Raw genomic sequence first — 21139 nt, 5'->3', positions numbered from 1 at the left:
CTTGGATTCTCCACCATACTTTTCATAACTCTGTTTGCACGAGTTGCACGAGACTGCTGTCATTCACGCGAAAAACGGGGTCAGACAAGTTGTAAATGCAATACCATCTAAACGTAATTAAGGTATTGGACCCATAATAGTAATGTTTAAAAAATGGCATCTGCTTGGTATATTCTTAAAGTTGACCATGTTTCACACTGTGTTGCAAATTTTTAACAACTTTTACTGTGCTGTTTTTTTTGTAAATTTTGTATAATTTATGGTATTTCCGCAAGCTCAAGTAGAGACAAATTTCAATGTGATGGCCACTATCTAAACCGTTTGCAGAGAATTCATTACTGCATTAGTTTTGATAAAAGAAACATCAAACTATTGTTAAGCAATTATAAAACACAAAATAAAACTGTAAATATGATTTTTTTTCTAGGATGCCTCAAGTAAACAGATTTAATGAGACAGAATTCTAACTCCAACACTGAAAAATTAAGGTCGAATCCTGTGGGTCTGTTTTGAATTTTGCTCACTTCATTCAAAAATAACCTTGGGGCAGAAGTAGAACCTACCTGCATTTCTTTCACAATATGTAATCTAAAGAACGAAGGCAAAATGGAGAACTTCTACCGCATGTAACTCAGTATTTTTAAAGATGTCTAACTCTACCCCTCCTGATTCAGAGGTAAATTCATTTCGAACAGCAAGAAATCGCTTATAAAATGAAAATTTTCCACTTTTGTACAATACATCCATAATAATTCTTGAAAGAAGTAAAACCTTACTAGAAAAAAGGAAAATATGGAAAAGAAATTTGGTCCCAGCTGGGCTTGAACCTACGCTCCTCGCCCCCTCCCCCCCCCCCTCTCCCCCCACACACACACCTCTGAAAATTGCAGTCATAGTAGGTTTATGGTAGGAATTGAATACTCTTCAAAAAGGGGGTACTCTAACTGTTACGGGCCCAAATCCTAAATTGATAATGCAGTTCAATAAAAACTTTATCTCATTATGTAATGAACAAGTATGATGTTGTAATAACAACTACACTTACACTGATCTGAGTAGCAGTCGGTTTATATGTGACTTTAATAATTCATTTTGTGTTTTGTCATTGTTGTCAAAATATAGAACGGAAGTGCCTCACAACTGAAAGCGGAAATGAGTTCTATTCGTAAAATAGTCCACTGTAAGTAATATTTTTAGATAAATGTCCATAGAAATTAATAATTTTCAGATTTTAAATACAAATTTTCTGGAAAGGATTCGTTATTTGATAAGAAATTATAAACATCGACAGTTTTTTTTAAAAAATCATACATGTGCTGACACCTAAGTTGTCTCCCGTTGATTATTAGAGTTACCGTTCGTGCAGCGCGGTAATACATTTTGCAGTGAATCGCCGAGAAGTCGTGGGAAAATTAAACACCATGTAAATAAACTAAAATTAACCACCTTTTCAAGATCAATTTTAAGTGATCAACGTTATGCATTTAACCAACCAGACCTGTGTAGCATCTTAGATATTTGTACTAAGGTATTCATCGTGTAGAATGTCATGTTATGCCCTTGTAATGCTAATCCCACTTCCATTTTTTTGTTTACATTTTTATCAATGAGAAAGATGGCTTCCATCCCGAGTTGAGATGACGGGGCGTTAAATTTTTACATGTTTAAGCAAACCTGGTGTGTTAGAAAGAAAACTCATCCCTGCAACATTATTTGTAATAATGGTATTGTAAAAAACCTGTTTTTTCATTATACAAAAGCGTAATATTTTGTGTTGAATGAACTTTCACAAAGACCTGTTTTCTTGTTACATTCATAGTACCGCATACTTATCCACAAAGTACTGAATATTACTGGTGTCCACAAGTATTATATCAATTTAAGAATATGTTTTTATCTTCCCACCATCAATTTCTTAAATATGCACCCCTTCCTCATTTCTGCATGAACTGTTAATGTAGCAATATGCACCCCCTTTGAACTTGCTGAAGAGAAAAGACGAAAACTGTCCATTGTATGAAAGAATGGACAATTCGAGGCGGAACGCGCCGCCGAGATTGTCCATTCTTTCACATAATGGATAGCTTGAGGGTTTTCTCTGACTTAAAATATGGTCCTCACGAAAAAGTCAAGGTTTTGATGAGATTATGAATTTCTGTGTCAGTGTCCTCTTTCAGGTAAAACACAATGCATTGGTTTGTGTATCTACACTAAACAAAAAAAACAAGTCAGTCGGAGCTAAAACTAAATTGCACATACAGGTTTACTGTGATTCAAAGTTTTGAATATTGATGATATTCTGTGCTCATTCTGAGAAACGTTTCGATACATTTTTGATTCATTTGAATAATTTGAAGTGCCTTTACAAAACTTTAATCTAACTTGGCCTTATGATAGGTGCGTCAGTAGTTGTCCATGCTTTGTCTGTTCTGAGTTTGCAGTTTTATGTAAGTCAAAGTTAATATAATGATGACTGGTCCAAGAAGCGACATTCTGAAATGTATGTATATTTTTCAAATATTACTCTGCATTTAGAATCAAACAATGAAACAGACAATCCCAGAAAAGGATGTTTTATCACATGTTGTTCTATATACATACACAAATGTCAGTTTATGAAAATAAAATTTAATTCAGTTTTAAGTCTTCTAATGAAACTCTGTTTTTAATATGTTAGAAGGAAAATCTTACTGCTTGTTTTGAACTTTCTGCAACAGATTTTTTTTTGATTGGCAAGGAGATCTTAGAGCTGCCCTTGCCCGTCCGTCTGTCAGTCCCAAGCATATCTCAAAAAAATTATTTGACCATTAGTCAAACCTCACAGGACTGTTATTCAGCATGAGGTGAAGTTATGCACATGGGTTTTTAATTTGGATCTCACACAGCCAGACCAGATTTTGTAAAAAATGTGTATAAAATGTGCAAGGAATGCCTGACAATGAGTTAATTGTACATGAAAGCCATTCTTTTTAAAATTGGACCACTATTGAAGAAGGTATGGCAGTTTGAAATTTAAGAAAATGGCTGAGACAGCCATTTTAGTGTGTTTATGACGTCATTTACACTCTGCTGAATTCTTTATTTAGCAAATAACCTTTTAAAAAGACTATTTTATATGTTTCTGAAATGTAAGGTTTAAAACATAATAGTTTCTTTCATCATAGCTGGAAAAAGTAGAGCATTAGTTTAACAGAAATAAGTAAATACAGTTCAAATATGTATCTAGAAATTTAATAAATCCGCTATTTTGTTTTTTTGTTGCCATGGATACAAAATGGCCGCCATTTTCATCAATTATTTAAATGCTCATAACTTGCGTATTACTTAGCCGATTTTAAAAATTCTTTCAATTCTTTTAATGATTAAAGAAACCCTAGCTGATGGAATTAACATAAGAACAACATTGCCTTTCCTTTTAAAATTTATGTTGCATGTATCTCAAAAAGTATTTTGACCTGGGATTATGAAACATTACAGGAAAATTATTCAGATTGTTGAGTTGTGCACCTGAGGTTTAGTTAGAGATTTAATTTAGCCTACCAAAGTTATGGCCTTGACTAAGTCAAAAATATATCATGAAATTGTATAAAAGTTTGTTTCGCACGTATCTTTATCTTCAAGCGAGGGACATGAAACACCAGGGGCCGTATTCATAAAGAATCTTAAGTATAAGTATAAGAAATTGATTATTTACTTAAGTATTACTTAAGTAAGAAATTTATTTTACTTAAGTGTATTTGTTATTCAGAAAACAACTTAATAAGTAATTCTTGGCTTTTATTGTGGACGAAAACATTAGAAAAAGCAACATTAATTTCTGACAGATACAACATGCACAATTATGTTTAAAGTGCTTTTATCTGAAAAACAACACTTTAATCGTACTCACGACGCCTTTTTGTTTTCTGACTTAAGTCATTTCTTACGTATCTTAAGTTTAAGCTGTTTTATGAATAGGACTTAAGTTTTTTACTTAGACTTAAGCTGAAATCACCACAAACTTAAGTAAAATCTTCAACTTAAGTCAAAACTTATACTTAAGATGCTTTATGAATACGGCCCAGGTGTACTGTTTGTGATTTCACTCCGCCTGACCAGATACGGTCCCTGACTTGAAAAATAAACGTAAAAGATTTATTGGATATATCTTAAAAATATTTCACCTAGAGTCGTGAAACTATGTACAGTGACAATGCATTTGTTACATATGGAATTTTGACAGCAATCTCCAAACTACAACATTTGGAAAAAATAAGATTACTTAATTTTCACATCACAACTATGAGATCTTTCCTCGTTATGACAACTTCCTATCTCGTTTTAACGAGAAAATATTTCGCTATTATGTAGTATCGTTATTAAAAGAAAGTAATATCGTTATAATGAGGTCAAAAAGGTCGAATTGTCTCGTAATACTGAAACGTATAGTAAAACTCTAGGGAATGTTTTATTATTATTATTATTATTTTGTATTAGAACGATGAACTTACGCATTTCCTGGTAGGAGTTCAATGAAAGTCTGTTATAACAAAATCTTTTAACATGTTTTACGCACACTGCATGAGAAAGATAGGTCTGCTGCATTTCAAAAAATAAAAGGAACTTAAATATATTTTTGTGCGTTAAGTACTTGCCTATTTTCAGCTGTTTTCGACCGAAAATGCCATACCAAATGCATTTCTGCGGTTTTCTTCTGGGGCAATTTAGGGATCGCAATAAACAAAGACTATTTTACTATGTTTTAACAGTTGAAGATTCAGACTAATTTTCTGTACCTAGCTTTGGCCTAGTTTTTGATTTTAACTTTTCTGATCATTTTAGGGTCGATTTTGTCTTAAGTTATACGTTTCCCCTTTAGAATTTTTTTTTCCAGCTATAATTTCTGTAAAACGTTGCAGTTTATATTTCAATTCTTTTCAATTCTTCTAATACTCGCACCTCGTAACGCACAAGGTTGTTACTATACACATCCATTATCTGCTAACTGACCATTCTTAAAAGTATCCATAATTTTAAGAATGGACAGTTACAGGTTAATAATGGATAGTTATAGTAAAATAATCGTCTACATAATGGACAAAACTAACAAAAGATAACGTCACAACTGTGCTTTAAATGCCAATAGTTGATATAACTTGCTTAACTTAAATCGCTTATGTAAAGAGACATTTTGAGTCATCAGTTAATAAAATAGAACGAAAGGGCGATGGTGGCCCTATATCTCTCATTTCTTTGCTAAAGCTTTAAAAACCAAGGTGAGCTGGTCATGGTAAAGATTAATCAAGATAACTACTGAAATTTGTTAAACAAGAGGGCCATGATGGCACTATATCGCTCACTTGAGATTAGTTGACTGCTTGAACGAATTCTCTTTCCTTAAGCTTCAAAACAAAAACAAAACTAGGTGGAAAGGTCATGGTAAAGATTATTCAAGATAACTCCCGAAATCTGTTTAGAAAATTTATACAGGTGGTTCAAATCACTTTGCTGTAGCTTCAAAAGTAAGAAAGTAAGTCAGTAGGTCAGGGTTAAGAATAGTAAAGACGAGTATTGATCACTGTATCAAAAGATATACACGTGGTCTAAATTTCTATGCTGTACCTTCAAATACTAGAAAGTGGGTCAGTAGGTCAAGATTAAGACTATTCAAAATGAATATTGAAATTTGTATCGAACAATATACAAGTGATCCAAAATTTCAGTTACGAAAAAGTAGGCCAGTAGGTCACGATTAAGAAAAGTTGAAATATTTATCAAACATTACACATGTGGTCTTAATTTCTTGAGAAAGTAGGTCATTATTAGAACTATTCAAGATGAGTAATTAATTCTGTATCGAACATTGTACAGATGGTTTAAAACTTCAGTGACAAAAAAGTAAGTCAGTACGTCACGATTAAAGGCACTGACCTCCAGATTTTGGATAAAAAAGATCTTTCTATCAAATTGAAGTTTGGTCATATTATGTACTTTAGAATATGCGTTTCGGTTTCTAAACTATTTTGAAAATGCCAAATCAAGAAAAAAGGAAGACCGTGTCGAGAATGTAACCCGAACAGTCGTTACCAATAACGCTATGGATGATTAGTGTTCAATGTGCGTTAAATATAAATATTCATAATCGCAGCAGTTTACCTCTAGTAAAGTGTTACAAACGCTTTTAGATTTCCATCGTAAAAAGTACTGAAAACAACTAATTTTCATGTGTGTGTCAGTAATTAAGTTTCAAAGTTACTTAAAAAATATAGTATCAATTTCCAGAAATCTAAACAATTTATTTTGTTCTTACTTTTATCTAAAGGCCAATACTTAAAGATAAGTGCAATCTGTATCAAATATCATACTTGTGGTACAAATTTCTTTGACAATGCTTCAAAAACAAATAAGTCTATGTAAAGCAAGGGACCACTGGGGCGGGGCCTATACTGACTCTACGGTTATGATTTGAACAATCTTGGTAGATATTAGAAGCATGCCTCATACACAATACCATAGCTCTGGGCCTTATGGTTCCAGAAGATATTTTTTAAAGGTTTTCTCTATATAAACCAGTGTAAATACTGTTGACCCCAATGTGCAGTCAATTTTGACCCCAGAGTCATAATTTTAACAAAATTGTTAGTTTAATACTAGATAATACTAATCAAAGCGCTCAAATCACTGATGGTGGCTGCTAATCAATGTGTAAAATATTGGAAAGAAAGTGACATCTGAGGATTTTTTACTTTAAACCAGAAGAACATTATTTTGTAAAATATTCAGCTTTTGTTTCAAAATGAATCCTATTTCACTGGCAGTCATTGTTTACATACACACTAATTCAGTCTTTAACGAATTGTTTTGGTCCTATTTGATGATTTGAAACTAAAACTACAACATAAATTAAATCGAAGGTGTTTTACTATAAATAAATAACATAAGCTTTTTTCCAAATCATTCAGCTTTTAAGAGTTCTTTCTAAAGCTTTTGGACAGTGCCTGCTATTAATAATGTACACACTGATTTAGTCCTTATCAGATAGCTGTGGTTTTCATGAGATTTTTGTGAAAGAAAACACTACAAACATGCACCACAAATGTACCTCAGAATGTCAGTTCTGCAGCCAGTGTATACTAGAGGTGCATTAATTATCACTCCATCTCTTATACTCAAAAGTCCGCTATACATAACAGCAGGCTTCGCAAAAAATGCTGGCCATTCCGTCGGACAAACTTACAACTTTAGTCCGACCGAGAAAAAACCCCAACGAAAAGTGGGTAACTGGCGAAACAAAACCGTTTTAATTTTGACACATATATTTGTATCAACCCAGACATATTCTCCTAAAAATATGCCGCACCATGAGAAAAGCATACTACTGCGTTTGCGACCAGCATGGATCCAGACCAGCCTTCGCAATTAGAGAAACCGTCAGCAAACAGCATGGAACCTGACCAGACTGCGCAGTTTCACAGGCTGGTCTGGATCCATGCTGGTCGCAAACGCACTTTATTGGTTTTCTCATGGTGTGGCTCAAATAAATCTAGCTAATGTGAGCAAAATCTGTCTTAAAACATTTTGAATGTTTCAGTAGTTCTATTAATGATAAAACGTAATGGAGGCAGGAATTTTTAGTTCTCATGTTTAAGCTAAAAGAAATTGAAATGATCATATTCTGAGAGAAAAAAAAAACGGTATTTGTTTATTATCGCCATTTTCACGGGAGATTAGGTTTAAAATTTAGTTAGATCTCAAGATCTTAATATTTAAGTTGATCAAATCAGTTATCCGACGACTTGCTACAGATTGCCGTTTCAAGGCAAGACTAGGATTAACATCATCGCCTGAGGTTCGTATATGATCCATGTTCACGAGTTTACAAATTATTAAAATTGTGGGACAGTACTACCACTTATCCAAAGCGAGCATGCAATATTTTGTCAGTTTGGTCGTTGATCATTCGTGTTTTGTCAGACGAAATTATATCTAATACATGAGTATCTATGCATAAAAATCCGTCTAAATTTGTGATAATTAAGTGTTAAGATATTAGACCCCTAATAGTAATGTTTAAAAAATGGCATTTGCTTGGTATATTCTTAAAGTTTACCATGCTTCGCACTGTGTTGCAAATTTTAAACAACTTTTACCGTGCCGTTTTTTGTAAATTTTGTATAATTTATGGAATTTCCTCAAGCTCAAGTAGAGACAAATTTCAATGTTTTAGCTATTTTAAACGTTACACCTGAGCGCAATATATTAAAATGATGCAGAAATATTCAATCAAAAATGAATATTTACAGTACACCATCTCATCCCCAAGCAGTATTATCGACAAACAGAGCTTGTCAAAGAAGAGGAAATGGGCTCGCTGGAATTCTTTTTTTCAGGTATACGGTAATTAACTTTGATCATTACATGTTTTGTTTTATACCTAAAAGAACGCTTATATTTTGACAAAAACGTGCTGAAGCTCTTCACAGAGATGATGTCATTATCTAAATGAACTTTGCTTAGTATTTGATCGCACCACTCCCCCTCCCCAACCAAACGAAGTTGTTGGACGGTTATTTCAGAGTCAATTTGACCGTCGGTGTCTATGCTTTACAGCCCCTCATAGCAAAGGAGCGTGTGGTGAACTACATAAACAATGGACTTGTAGATTTCTTGGAGTAACGATCTGAAACTTGATGAGCAAAGGTAGAAGTGCTTGACGCATTCTTCATGTTACACATTTCTGATGTACATCCACGCGTGGTTCCACATTTCGTACAGAAATTGGTTAAAATAAGGTGAATGATAGCCGGTATGGGTAGAACAACGTAATAGAATTTCATGTGACACATTTTTGATCCGCACCTCATGCGCGCGTCAACATTTCTTCAGGTAATAGGTTTGAAATTGAGCACTCTCGCCCGCAAGGGTAAAAATGTGTGACAAACTTTTCATAAGACACACTTTTTATGCGCATCCCATTCCTATCAATACGCTGTTAGGTGGGTAGGGCTTTTTTTTTTTGCTACATGTATCAATTTACCATCGCACAGATGATGAATACTTGGTTTCAGTTCCGTAAAGTCAAACGTTTAACCCATCGGATTCAAGGTTAAACTTCAAGATTGGTCGTATGAATTTTGCTACTCCTTATCTACTAAATCCTGGTAATGTTTTTTCATTCATATGGGAAAATTAGACCCATCGATTTTTCACAAGAGTGAAAATATTTTATATAGCACAAAGAACGAGCCCTTTACCTTAATTCAAATTTATGGGAACAGTATTATAGGTATTTTAGCTTTGCAAACGATGTGATAATATTCAATGCATTGTCTTTCTTATGAATATTTTATTTTTAAAATCGATTAAAAAGGAAATGGTCTTTTTGCGTATACTTTATGTCTGTCTATCTACAATTAGATATATAGTAAAATGTGGATAATTTGCTGAAATTTCTTCTGTTTAACAAAGAATAAATAGATTCTTATTTGCCCTTGAAGACCATTGCAAACGACTTAGTAATCTTTATTAGTAGTATAAGCAGTTCTTTAACGTCAGGAGTGCGCATGATCAAGAATGCGGCGGGAATTTTGAATTATAGTTTAGAATGACATCACCTTTCTATGTTAAGAATGACCTCACTCTGCTATCTATATCTCCCTGAAGTATATAAAGCCGACTTATATACCTATCGAAGGCGTGTTCGCGCACATTGAGGCTCGGCCCTACACGGGGAGATAACACGAAAACAAAAGCTATACCCGTGCGTATAAAAGAATCCTCGTATAAAAAACCATTTGAAAGAAAATGTATAATAATGAGATAATTACGCACTGTCTACGACTTGACCAATCACTAAAACTATATGAGAATAACTATTTATAAAATGAAATTATGAGACAAAATAGTAGAAATGTTAATTATAAAAATATAGTAACTCATTTCTATATAAATACTTAAAATGAGGCGGTCATTATGGGTGTTTTTTCTTTAAAAATAGTAACCAAATTCATCTAACGCTACATCTTATACATAAAGATTTTTAGCGTTACTGCCTATCAAAAACTATTTTCAATAGAAACGTAATTTATCGATAACATAAAGTCTAATGAAATCAGCCTTAATGGTAACTAGTAATTAAATTCTCAAAATTGACAGCCCCGCATCTCAAACATCGCGTTAAAATTGTAATTAAAATCTAATAAATATAAATTAATGCCCAAAATTTAAATTAGAATGTAATATATATGTCAGCTTCCATCTAGTACGACAATACACCAGAAGAAATCACGGATAGATTCTTACAAAAATGTTTAACTCAAGTACCAAATAAAGTATGCTTATGCCGATGAAGTGCAATTCGTACCAAAATCATGAACTACCCGTGATGTTTTTCTATCATTGATTCATGTTTGGAGGATAGTAAATATTTTATTAGATCCACAGAATTTCAAAATCTAAATATAACTGTCAACGATTTTAATTCAAACTGACAATTTTTGATTGTAAAAACAATACTGTTAGCACAAACATAAATGCTAAACATTGTAAATGATTTTGGTACTTTTGCACGAATTCTCGCACATGCTCACTGGTCCCCTAGAAAGAGACCATGATTTGACATGTTATTCAACTTTCGCTGCTCTTTTGACGCATGTTTTACACAACCAAGAAATACCATTTTTAGACAAAAATATTCTAAATTTATTTTAAATAGCAACAGTGAAAAAATGACCTACCTGTAGAAATTATCATATCTATTGCAAAATCCACAAGAAATAACTATATCTTTTTCTATTCCTGTCTTTTTTTAAAGATAATGTTGATACTTTTACACCAGGAAGTGATAATTCCCTGGAGCGTTTTTATTTTACCTATAACTTAATAAGGCCATACCAATAAAATTAATAAATTTACGCCCTACATATGTTATCCTAAAGTCGTTTTTGCTTCTTTTATAACTCGTGTACCGATTCGTGTATAAGTGCATTTATTGTATGTATTAAATATATAGACCCAGTACACTCACGCTTAATATAATAGTACACCTTTGATATTTGTTCTTAAAAAGATATATATTTCATTTCTTATTTTAGTCTTTCTTACTCTATTTCTAGCGATTATGTTATATTCTACAAATTTTAAATAAAGTTGTGGAAAAAATAGTTTTTGATTTCTTTTTAACCCCTCATCCTAAATGGACACTAAACATTCAAAGTTTTTTTAACATAGCCGCCGTAACTTTAAGGTTACGTACCGCTAAATTTCTTTTTATGGTCGATAAATATTGCCCATATCATTATTTACCGTTTATAACCCCCTTGAATCTGTAAATAAAGTATAAATGACTCCTTACTTAAACCAATTTTAATTACACGCATCAATATATCTGACGCCTTTATAGCCCTTTTACTTTACTCTTAACGGGCCAGCCATACCTCTGCGGGCAAGTTTGGGCTAGTACAGCAGTAATAAAAGTCATCTAGCCCGTTCCAATTACTAAGTCCTTTTTTAAACGGATATAAATGTCTATTTAAAACACTATTTACTTCAAGAGGCGTTTTTTGAACCGATATAATAGTAATAAACTTCAAATTGTAATTACGAATCCATCCTTAAGACTTATATAAAAACATTATAAATGTCAGCGCCTTAGTTTAATATTCAACCTGGAATTTTAATTGCATTTTTTGTACGGTATATAAAGGCGTTACATTTGCATCCGAGTCATTGCTCACCATTTTGAATTCAAGAATTCATTTTTGAATGAGGTAAGGAAACTTTTGTTTTCTATTAGTAGATAGAAGAATAACTGGCAGTCTCGTGTTGATAATTTAAACTACCTAGTTTGCAAAGTTTACACCATTTAATTTTTATGACGTCATCCATTGGCGCTAAATTCAAATTTCGCAACCAAACTTTTCAAAATGTAATTTTCTTCTCTATTTGTGGACCGATTTTAATGATCTTGGTAACAAAAACGCTTGACGAGAACTAAGGGTTGGTAGCATACAACCGGAAATGAAATGACTCGTGCCTAAAGTATCGATTTTCTCCTTTATTACTCAACCGACTATACCCGTGTTTGGTATCTCACGAAATGGTTTGACAGCGTTCTTTAATAATACTCGTTGTAACACGTATACTTACTATATGGCGACTGAATTTGTAAGAACATGTTATACATTTGTACGAATATACTTGTTATGTGTTATCAATAAAATAATGTCTAACTGGAAGCAGTATTTGTCTTCTTTGTATTTTGACCCAAATTGTCCCGTTAGTTTTGCTGGAGTTGAAAAAGTGTACCAATATATCAAGTCTCAGGGTAAATATAAAATCGGTAGGCCCAGAATAAGGAAATGGCTTCAAAGTCAACAGTCTTATTCCTTGACTAGAGGGGCCAGACGTCGATTTCCTCGATCACGCGTGATTGTCCGAGGCATTGACAGCCAATGGGATATGGATCTGATGGACATGGTTGACTTAGCCGAGCAAAATGAAGGCTACAAATACGTGTTGGTGTCCATAGACATTTTCTCCCGTTTCGCTTTTTGTCAACCCATCAAAAGTAAAAAAGGTACGGAAATAGTGAACGCGTTAGAGCGAATACTATCAGGACCGAGAAAACCTAATACGGTGAGAACCGACAGGGGTATGGAATCTAGAAGCAAGGAGGTCAATAAGTATCTTCAGCATGAAGGAATTCATCATTTCTACGCCCTAAACACTGAGACAAAGGCTAACTATTCGGAAATACTAATCAAGAATCTGAAAAGAAGACTGTTCAGGTACATGTTAAAAAAAAGAACTCAACGATACATTAATATCCTGGAAAAAATACTACGAGGATATAACCGCACAATTCATAGGAGTCTAGGAAAGAGACCCATAGACATAACGACAGAGAACGAAGGAGAGAGTAGGCTTCAGCAATATTTACTAAGAACCAAAATGGGTAAAACGAAACTAATCAAGAGAAAAAGCTACAAATTCAAAATAGGTCAGACGGTACGCGCATCTCACGTGAAAAGTGTGTTCGATAGGGAATACTCGCAAAAGTGGACGGGTGAAATCTTTAAGATTAAAACGCGTTTCAAAAGAGAAGGCGTACCTGTGTACACTATAGCTGATTGGGATAATAACGACCAGGTAGACGGCACATTTTATGAACAGGAATTACAAGCGGTCAACGTGGACGAAACGACAGAGTACCATGTTGAAAAAATACTAAAGAAAAGAGTTCGAAACAAACAAAGACAAGTCCTTGTAAGGTGGTTACACTGGCCAGCGAAATACGATAGTTGGATACCCGAACAAGACGTGACGCAGTACTCCTAGACCACGTGACCTGACATGTATTCATATGTCAGATAAGAGTTTATTTATCTTCATTTATAGCCGGGCGATTGAAGAGTCAACACTATGATTATCACAAACGTTGTGTTCAGTGCCCATTTGGACTGCGCTATTGACTTGAGGCGTTTGTGTTATCGTATATCAAACGCTCGTTACGATCCTAGAACATTTCCAGGACTGATCTGGCCACACAAGACCATAGGAGGAAATTGATTATTATTCTCCAACGGAGTTATCAACTGTAATGGAAAAGCGACCAGTATTCAGGAGGGACGTCAAAGACTACGACGTTATGCCAGACGTATACAGCGATTAGGGTACACGGTGTGTCTGAAAGATATCAAATGCCTAAGTGTCAGCCAGTCACACCTTAAGTACTGCCTTAGACTTAAATCAGTTGGTAAAAGAAAGACAGATCGTGTATGAACCTGAACTATTTTCAGCGGTGAATTTAAAATATGATGGAGTCAATTTTTGTTGTTTTCACAGCGGTAAATTGGTCATAGCTGGAATCAAAGATCACGCTCAACTAGATGAAGCGGTCTACCCAGTCTTAACTGAACTGGAACTCTACACGCGTAAGAAGGAGTGAAAGTAAAGAAACCAATAAACAAACATGAATCAGTCTTAAGTGTACCTTAAACTCAACTGTCTTCTCCAACTGAAAGATGCTACTGTAGCAGTTAGAAAAAACATGATCATAAATATGACGTCGAGTCAAATGCAGGCTATAGCTCAAGTGGCCAAAAGAGTAATCAATGGAACGATTAATCTAGCAAAAAGATATGCACAGCTACTTGAAAGGAAAAGACTTTTGCTACGGTTTCTGGCTTCTGGAAACGTATCATTAGCTAGAAAGAAAACATTGTTAAGACGCCATCACTCACTTATACCCGTATTGTTGAGAGCTCCCCATCTTTTTGACACTATTCTGGACGAAGTCAGGACGAACAGAGAAGCGTAAGAAGCCAAATATCAAACGAATACGAATGAAACCATGACCGACTTTTACCTTTATCTTAGCAGTAACGATTCGCAAACCATACGTAAGAACAACAATCCCTCAGATTTTTACATTCAGTTTCCCAAGTCATACGCTTTAGAGGATCGTTGGGCCTGCGCTGTGACTGAAGTTACTCTTACCTGCGATTTTACGCCGAGAAGTAAGACTGTATTTGTGCTGCGATATTGTACAAGAGTCTTACGTTAGAGACAATTTGTTGCCCGTTCTAAGGAACATAGAAATAGAAACCAGATACAAGAAACTTAAAGGACCATGTATGATAAGGCACAGTTTTAGCCCCCAAATTTTGAAGAAAATGAAATTAAAACTACATCTCAACGATATGAATTATTTGAAAGATAATGGATTAATCTTGCATTTTATTAAGAAAAAATGCAACAGTTATGCCTAAAAAGTCATGATACATGGTCTAGTTTCATGCCATCAACACAGATTTTGTACATTTTTAGACATTTTCGTGCACTTTATCACCAAAATACGATACGAGCGCATGGGAGAACAATTTTAATTTTTGGATATGTTTTGAGGATTGCAAAAACACGAAGAATGATACATGAGAGAAAATTGTTTTTAAGTGCGCTCGTAGTAAATTTTGAACAAATACGGTATTTTCGTCGGAAAATTCTACTCTAAAAATAGCCATGTAAAGGGATGAAACTCTTGATCTCCTTGAAGAGCTTGGCGTAAAGGTAAATAAAAACATGTTGTGACGTAATGCGGAAGTGATATCGGTTGCTTGAAAAATGGATTTTTGTCAAATAACAGGTGAATTAGACCTTTTGATAGTATTTGCATAGCATTTTAAGAAGTTCTCATTATCATTAACATATAATCATCGATTTATTTCAATGCTGTTAGCGTGTCATACAAAAAATACGTTATTATTACTTGATCAGTCGGCGAAAATCTTGACTTTGGTCAAACTCGTCAAAGATTTTTAGATTCTGTAAAATATTATACTAAATACGCGTAATATGAACCAGATCTAAATATCACGGTACTAACTTGGTCACACAATAGAGGAACTTGTGTAAAGCAGCTATTTAATCAGAATTGGCTATTCCAGAACATTCCCCATTGTGTTGTGGAAGAGGGTGTGTGTGTGTGTGTGGGGGGGGGGGGGGGGGGGGGGGGTAATTTACAGGAGGTTTCTAGAGGGAAAGAGGGGGTGCATTTTTCTTTTTTCTAAAGAACTACTTCGGGGGAGGGGTGGGGGTATTTGAATTTCTGAAATGGTCCGTTTATTCAAGGTTTATCTTCGAGTCCCAGCCAAGATTGGTTGCACATTCTTCTCAGACCTTGTTTTAATGTTGGAAGTGTCTAGCCATCCAGTAACTGGATACCTAGCCTGCATTCTAGTTGTCTGGTCAGCTATAAAATACTCGGGGAATTTTCTAGTCGTCCGGTAATAGATTTCCTAATGAATAAGTAATGATACCTGTCATTTACTAAAGATATCAATACTTATCTTCAAAAAAAAAATGTGTGCATACATACTAAAGATTTAGTTTTAATTGTCTCGAATAAATCAATGCATTATTCATGTAATGCCGAAATCAATGATGGCAGTGTCGTCACTCATTATTAAAATCTGTTCATCTGGTGGCGGGAAAAATAATGCTTTGTGGGATCGGAATTTTTAAATTTTAACAACTTTTTCGCTGGATTTTCAAAAAATAGAACAGTTTTAAAATACTTACATGTTTCATATTTTAGTATATCAAAACTTTTAGAAAAACAGTAGTTAAGCATTCATAATTAACCCATTTTATTTCGAAATAAAAGTCAAAATTAATGAACTGCTTTCCATTCATCCATTTATTTTATAAATTATTTGTGTTTATAGAATTAAAGTTTAGGCCGTTAGAATAACATCACTTTTTACAAAATAACATGGATGTTTGGCGATCAGTGATGTGTAACCAGGCTATTAGATCAGCCAAATTCTTTCATAAAATTTTATGAAAGAATTTGGCTGATTTATCATTTACAAAATTAGAATATCAACGGATTTGTATACAAACACGCTCTCTTTCGTTAATATCGACTTCTAGTCGATGAAAATACTTTTGTTTGTTTAAGAAATAATATATCTCATCCAGTGATTTGTTGTTGAATAAATCATTGTTTGTACAACCCGAGTGATATAATAATACGCATCTTAACGACAAACAATGATTTATTCAAGAGCAAATCACTAAATGAGATATATATTATTTCGATTCTAACACGTTACCAAGGATTTTTACGTACATCCTTGACGACATTCATTAAGTATTTGCCCATTTTCAATCGGTTTCTTTTCCAGCGCGCTGCTATGCCGTTTGATGCAATGACGTAATAATTGTGACGTCAGAACAGTGATTTGTTGTATAATAATTCACTGTTTTCTGCCTTCTGTGTTTAATAGGAAAATAAATCGGATCGTGTTCGAATTTCACACAATATTTTGTTTACACTGATAAGTATTGATATTTTAAGAAAATAACAGTTGAAACTATATAATTATATAAAATCATTACTTATTCAGGCTAGAAAATACCCTGAGGTCAGGATTTGCTGGTCGTCCGGTACCCGGCTAGCAGGCTAGAAGTCCAGTTACCAGACGGCTAGACACTTACTTTAATGTTTGTAACAGTATACATTTTATAGCACACAAACGTGACTGTGTCGTAATCGCTTGTACAGTTTTTCGACAGGACATTATTAAGTAAACCGTGTCATGTTAGAATATGGAAATGTCTAGCTGTCTTGTAACCATTGCCTAGCCAGAGTTCTAGCTGTGAGGTAACCAGATGTATCTAGCACATCCTTAAGTGTTTTTTTTCATCATCTGGTTACATGTGATTGATATTTTATGTTAGGAAAAGAGCTTCTTATGAAATTGTAATTGTCATTGTTTAAAAGGGTTCCAGTTATGTTTTTGTTGTTGTTTCACTAATTTTGTCCAATATAAGATTGAATGATACATTTTGTAATGTAACGATTAAGAGTTAATTGTGTTTGAAGATTTGATTCACAGAAAATAATTAGAATTTTGATAAAATCTGCTTTAAGCATGCTTATGACCTGAGCACAAAAGTACAAATTTGTTTTTTTTATATATAAAATGTCATTAGATATGATCCGTGGCAAAATACGAGCCATGCCATGAGAAAACCAACATAGTGGCTTTGCGACCAGCTTATGTGCAGTCTGGTCAGGATCCTTGCTGTTTGCTAACGGTTTCTCTAATTGCAATAGGCTTTGAAAGCGAACAGTATGGATCCTGACCAGACTGCACAGATGCGCAGGCTGGTCTGGATCCATGTGGTTGCAAATGCACTATGTTGGTTTTCTCGTGGCGTGGCTCATATTATTATTTTGTTACACTTTCACAATACTTTAATAGATAAGTATAAATTTCTTTTCCAGTGAACAAGTTATTGTGAGATAGTCTGATTACTTTGGAGCTGCCATATTGTGTATGAAATCCTGAAAAAAGTATTTCAGCAACTTTTTCATGAACCACAGAAACTTCACCTTACCAAATTGTGTGAGTGTATACATTTGCTAGAAATATTTTTATGAATTTGTTGTTTGGATAATCCATAAAACCCAGTTTCAGAATACTATACAGGTTAAAGGTCACGACTTAAAATCTGTCATTGTTTCATGACATATAATCTTAAACAATTAAGACATTTTATATGTATTTTTAGGTAACGTCTCTTCTTCCTGGTACACATGCTTTTCAAGAAAGTTCCACAGTCATTAATTGACAACAATAAATAAAAAAAATGTAGAAAGAAAACAGGGAGTTGAATAGTTCCTATTTGAAATGCTGGTCAGTAGTGGTCTGCTACCTTAAATTTAATGCCTACTCTCAGTTTCGTTATGAAAACTTGTCGAAGACATGAAAACCATCACATTTCTTGTAGAATACATTCCAGCAGTCGGGGACGTAGCTTCCCACAAATCGGTGTGTAGGTACATATTTCCTAGGGAGAGTTCAGTGTAATATCTTCTCGGAAGTTACAGAAAGAATGCATAGTATTATGTTTTCAAACTTATTCATGATATAAATATTTCTTTTTCAGAGGACCAGACATTGTGAGGAAGTTTGATTGCATTCACTGCCAGAGCTAAAGCTAGAAAAGAAACTAAACAACTTCTTCTCATGATCTGCTTAATTGATCTTCACATTGAATTGTGTGAGTTATGAATTTTGTTTCAAAGGGTATCATAAATTTTCTTTCTGATTAATCCGCAAGAACCGGTTGAAAACTTAAATATTGAACATTCCTTTAATTAACATTATAGGTCATTTGATCATATAGCTCTTTTTTATGCTCCCGAAGGGAGGCATATAGTTTTTGAACCGTCTGTCGGTCTGTCAGTCTGTCCGCAATTTTCGTGTCCGGTCCGTATCTTTGTTATCCATGGATGGATTTTCAAATAACTTGGCATGAATGTGTATCACAGTAAGACGACGTGTCATGCGCAAGACCCAGGTCCGTAGCTCAAAGGTCAAGGTCACACTTAGACGTTAAAGGTCATATTTCATGATAGTGCATTGATGGGCCTGTCCGGTCCATATCTTTGTCATTCATGCATGGATTTTCAAATTATTGGGCATGAATGTGTACCACAGTAAGACGACGTGTCGCGCGCAAGACCTAGGTCCGTAGGTCAAAGGTCCTAAACTCTAACATCAGCCATAACTATTCATTCAAAGTGCCATCGGGGGCATGTGTCATCCTATGGAGACAGCTCTTGTTCATTTACAAGTTAATGAAGCTTACATTAAAAATGATTGTGTCACATGGCGGAGATATACTGTTTCTGCCTTTGCCGTCTGTCTTTCCGTCCGTCTATCCTGATTAAGCATGGCCGGCTTTCTTAGGTCAAACTGCTGGCTGGATTTCGAAGAAACTTCACAGGAGTGAATCAGTGATCAAAACCAAGCCTAGTTTTGCATATGGCGAATACGTTCCGCCTCGCTGCATAAAACGGCTGACAGAGCTTAAGGTATACATAGGGGGGAGACATATGTTTTTGTGACAAAAGCACCTTGTAGTTATTCTAACAGATTTCAGCTGAAGGGAGCAAATTTATTTAATAACCTGTTACATAAAAAAGGTGAAAAATGGAAAAGTTACTTAAATACCTTGAAATTTAAAAGCAGTTTACTGAGCTGTATATTCATTTCTCAGAAAAAAACATGCATATTAACTTTTTGTTTTCAGCAACCTGTATGCTACATTGTATAATGACGTTGAGCAAATAAAGATACTGCAGTCAGAGTTACAACCTTCATTAAACAGTAAGATTTTTATGACAATATTTTAAATTACTTTTAAAGTTTACATATATTTTTGTCAAGCACAAATGGCATTTTTGTCAAGCACAAATGGCTGTGCTGTGTATGTGTGTCCGTCCGTCTGTCTAGATTTGAATCTCTCGGCCATAACTTTGGCATGCATGAAGTAATCATGTTTATATTTGGCATGAATGTTAATCTCAGTAAGACAGAGCGCATTTGCAAACCCAATGTTCCTATCTCAAAGGTCAAGGTCACAGAGGTCAAAGGGTGGGCCTGACATGTTTCCTGTGGGCCTCTGGTTAAGGGGGGTTATTGCACTTCAAATCTAAGTTATCCATGCAGAGTTCTGGTTTCCAGCCAAAAAGGAAAAAAAATACTTAAAAAATTTTCATCACAGAAACTGCCAGTCTGATTTTGAATTCTTTATCTCCACAGCTTTGATATTCGGCATGTGATATAAGGGTTTGACTGTCTACCATAATTCTCCAAATTATTGCCTCAAGGCCAAAAAGGCCATACCCCTGTTAAGGCATGAACAGACTGAATATAATGAAAGACGGGAACATGTTTTGACAGGTCAGATAAATTGTACAATATAGGCTAACATAGAAGAAGCCCAAATCTGTACTGGTACCATTACACAAACACACTTGAAGCTTTGAACACAGGTGAGCACTTTAGGGTCAATGACACTCTTGTTTTTTGGATATTATTTTTGCTACTACTGAATGATATATATATACACTTCAATGGAACCAGTGTAAGGTGGTGCAGAGTAAAAAAAAATATACTTACAACTTTTTCTTGTATATTTGTTTCTTCTGCAATTAACTGTTTTAATTAAACAACTATTTAAATGATAATGTGCACTTCAGTTTATGTTTTCACTCTTTATTTCAGGAATGAATTGGTGTTACAGAAATGGATAACTTATGGAGACAAACACTTTCAGGCTACAGAAACTACACATTGTTTGAGACTATGAGAATGGCTTATTTTCATGATGGAACTCATACCACAAAGAAAGAACTTGCTTTATCTTATTTCTTATAACTAGTCATCAAGACATACCCAAGTAAACTACAACAGGAATGAAAGCAAACAAAGTTGATTCAGGATTTAGAGTCAACAGTGTGTGAAAACTGCGGAAAATAGGATTTTTAATTTCAAGGATTTGATTTAGTATGTCAAGGAGTGATTGTTTTTATATTCATCACACAAGTTAATTGACAGTGCTCTAAAATATAAATAGGATGTGTAAATACAGACTTTCATACCTAATTAAAATAATGTTGAATTCAACAGAATAAACAAACTACCATCTGTTGTATAATATATTAGTTGATTTATCAAACTTTGTCAGTTTTGTTACATTACTTATCATTGATAGAATCTATTATCTAATACCCCTTTACAGTGTGTCAAGTACTTGTCATCATAAACTATTTTGAAATAATTACAGGACTGATATTTTA

General features: G+C 34.3%; 1 protein-coding gene and 1 long non-coding RNA gene across 2 annotated transcripts; both read left to right on the top strand.

The window, feature by feature from the left end:
* Positions 1 to 12201: 12201 nt before the first annotated feature.
* On the top strand, positions 12202 to 13317 carry LOC128554280 (uncharacterized). The gene has a single exon (XM_053535538.1). It carries the CDS (start codon positions 12202 to 12204, stop codon positions 13315 to 13317), a length of 1116 nt encoding a protein of 371 aa, XP_053391513.1.
* Positions 13318 to 15032: 1715 nt separating this feature from the next.
* Positions 15033 to 21139, top strand: LOC123536979 (uncharacterized). Its single transcript, XR_006683443.2, has 5 exons — positions 15033 to 15124; positions 17774 to 17894; positions 18439 to 18552; positions 19588 to 19664; positions 20565 to 21139. It is a non-coding gene; the product is annotated as an uncharacterized LOC123536979 (long non-coding RNA).

Source organism: Mercenaria mercenaria, unplaced genomic scaffold, assembly GCF_021730395.1.
Source record: "Mercenaria mercenaria strain notata unplaced genomic scaffold, MADL_Memer_1 contig_4901, whole genome shotgun sequence".
Lineage (NCBI taxonomy): Eukaryota > Metazoa > Mollusca > Bivalvia > Venerida > Veneridae > Mercenaria > Mercenaria mercenaria.
Note: the sequence above shows the minus strand (reverse complement) of the source record. Positions and strands in the feature narration are given on the sequence as shown.

Coding starts and splice junctions, on each gene's coding strand:
- LOC128554280 (XM_053535538.1), top strand. CDS start 12,202: ATGTCTAACTGGAAGCAGTATTTGTCTTCTTTGTATTTTGACCCAAAT.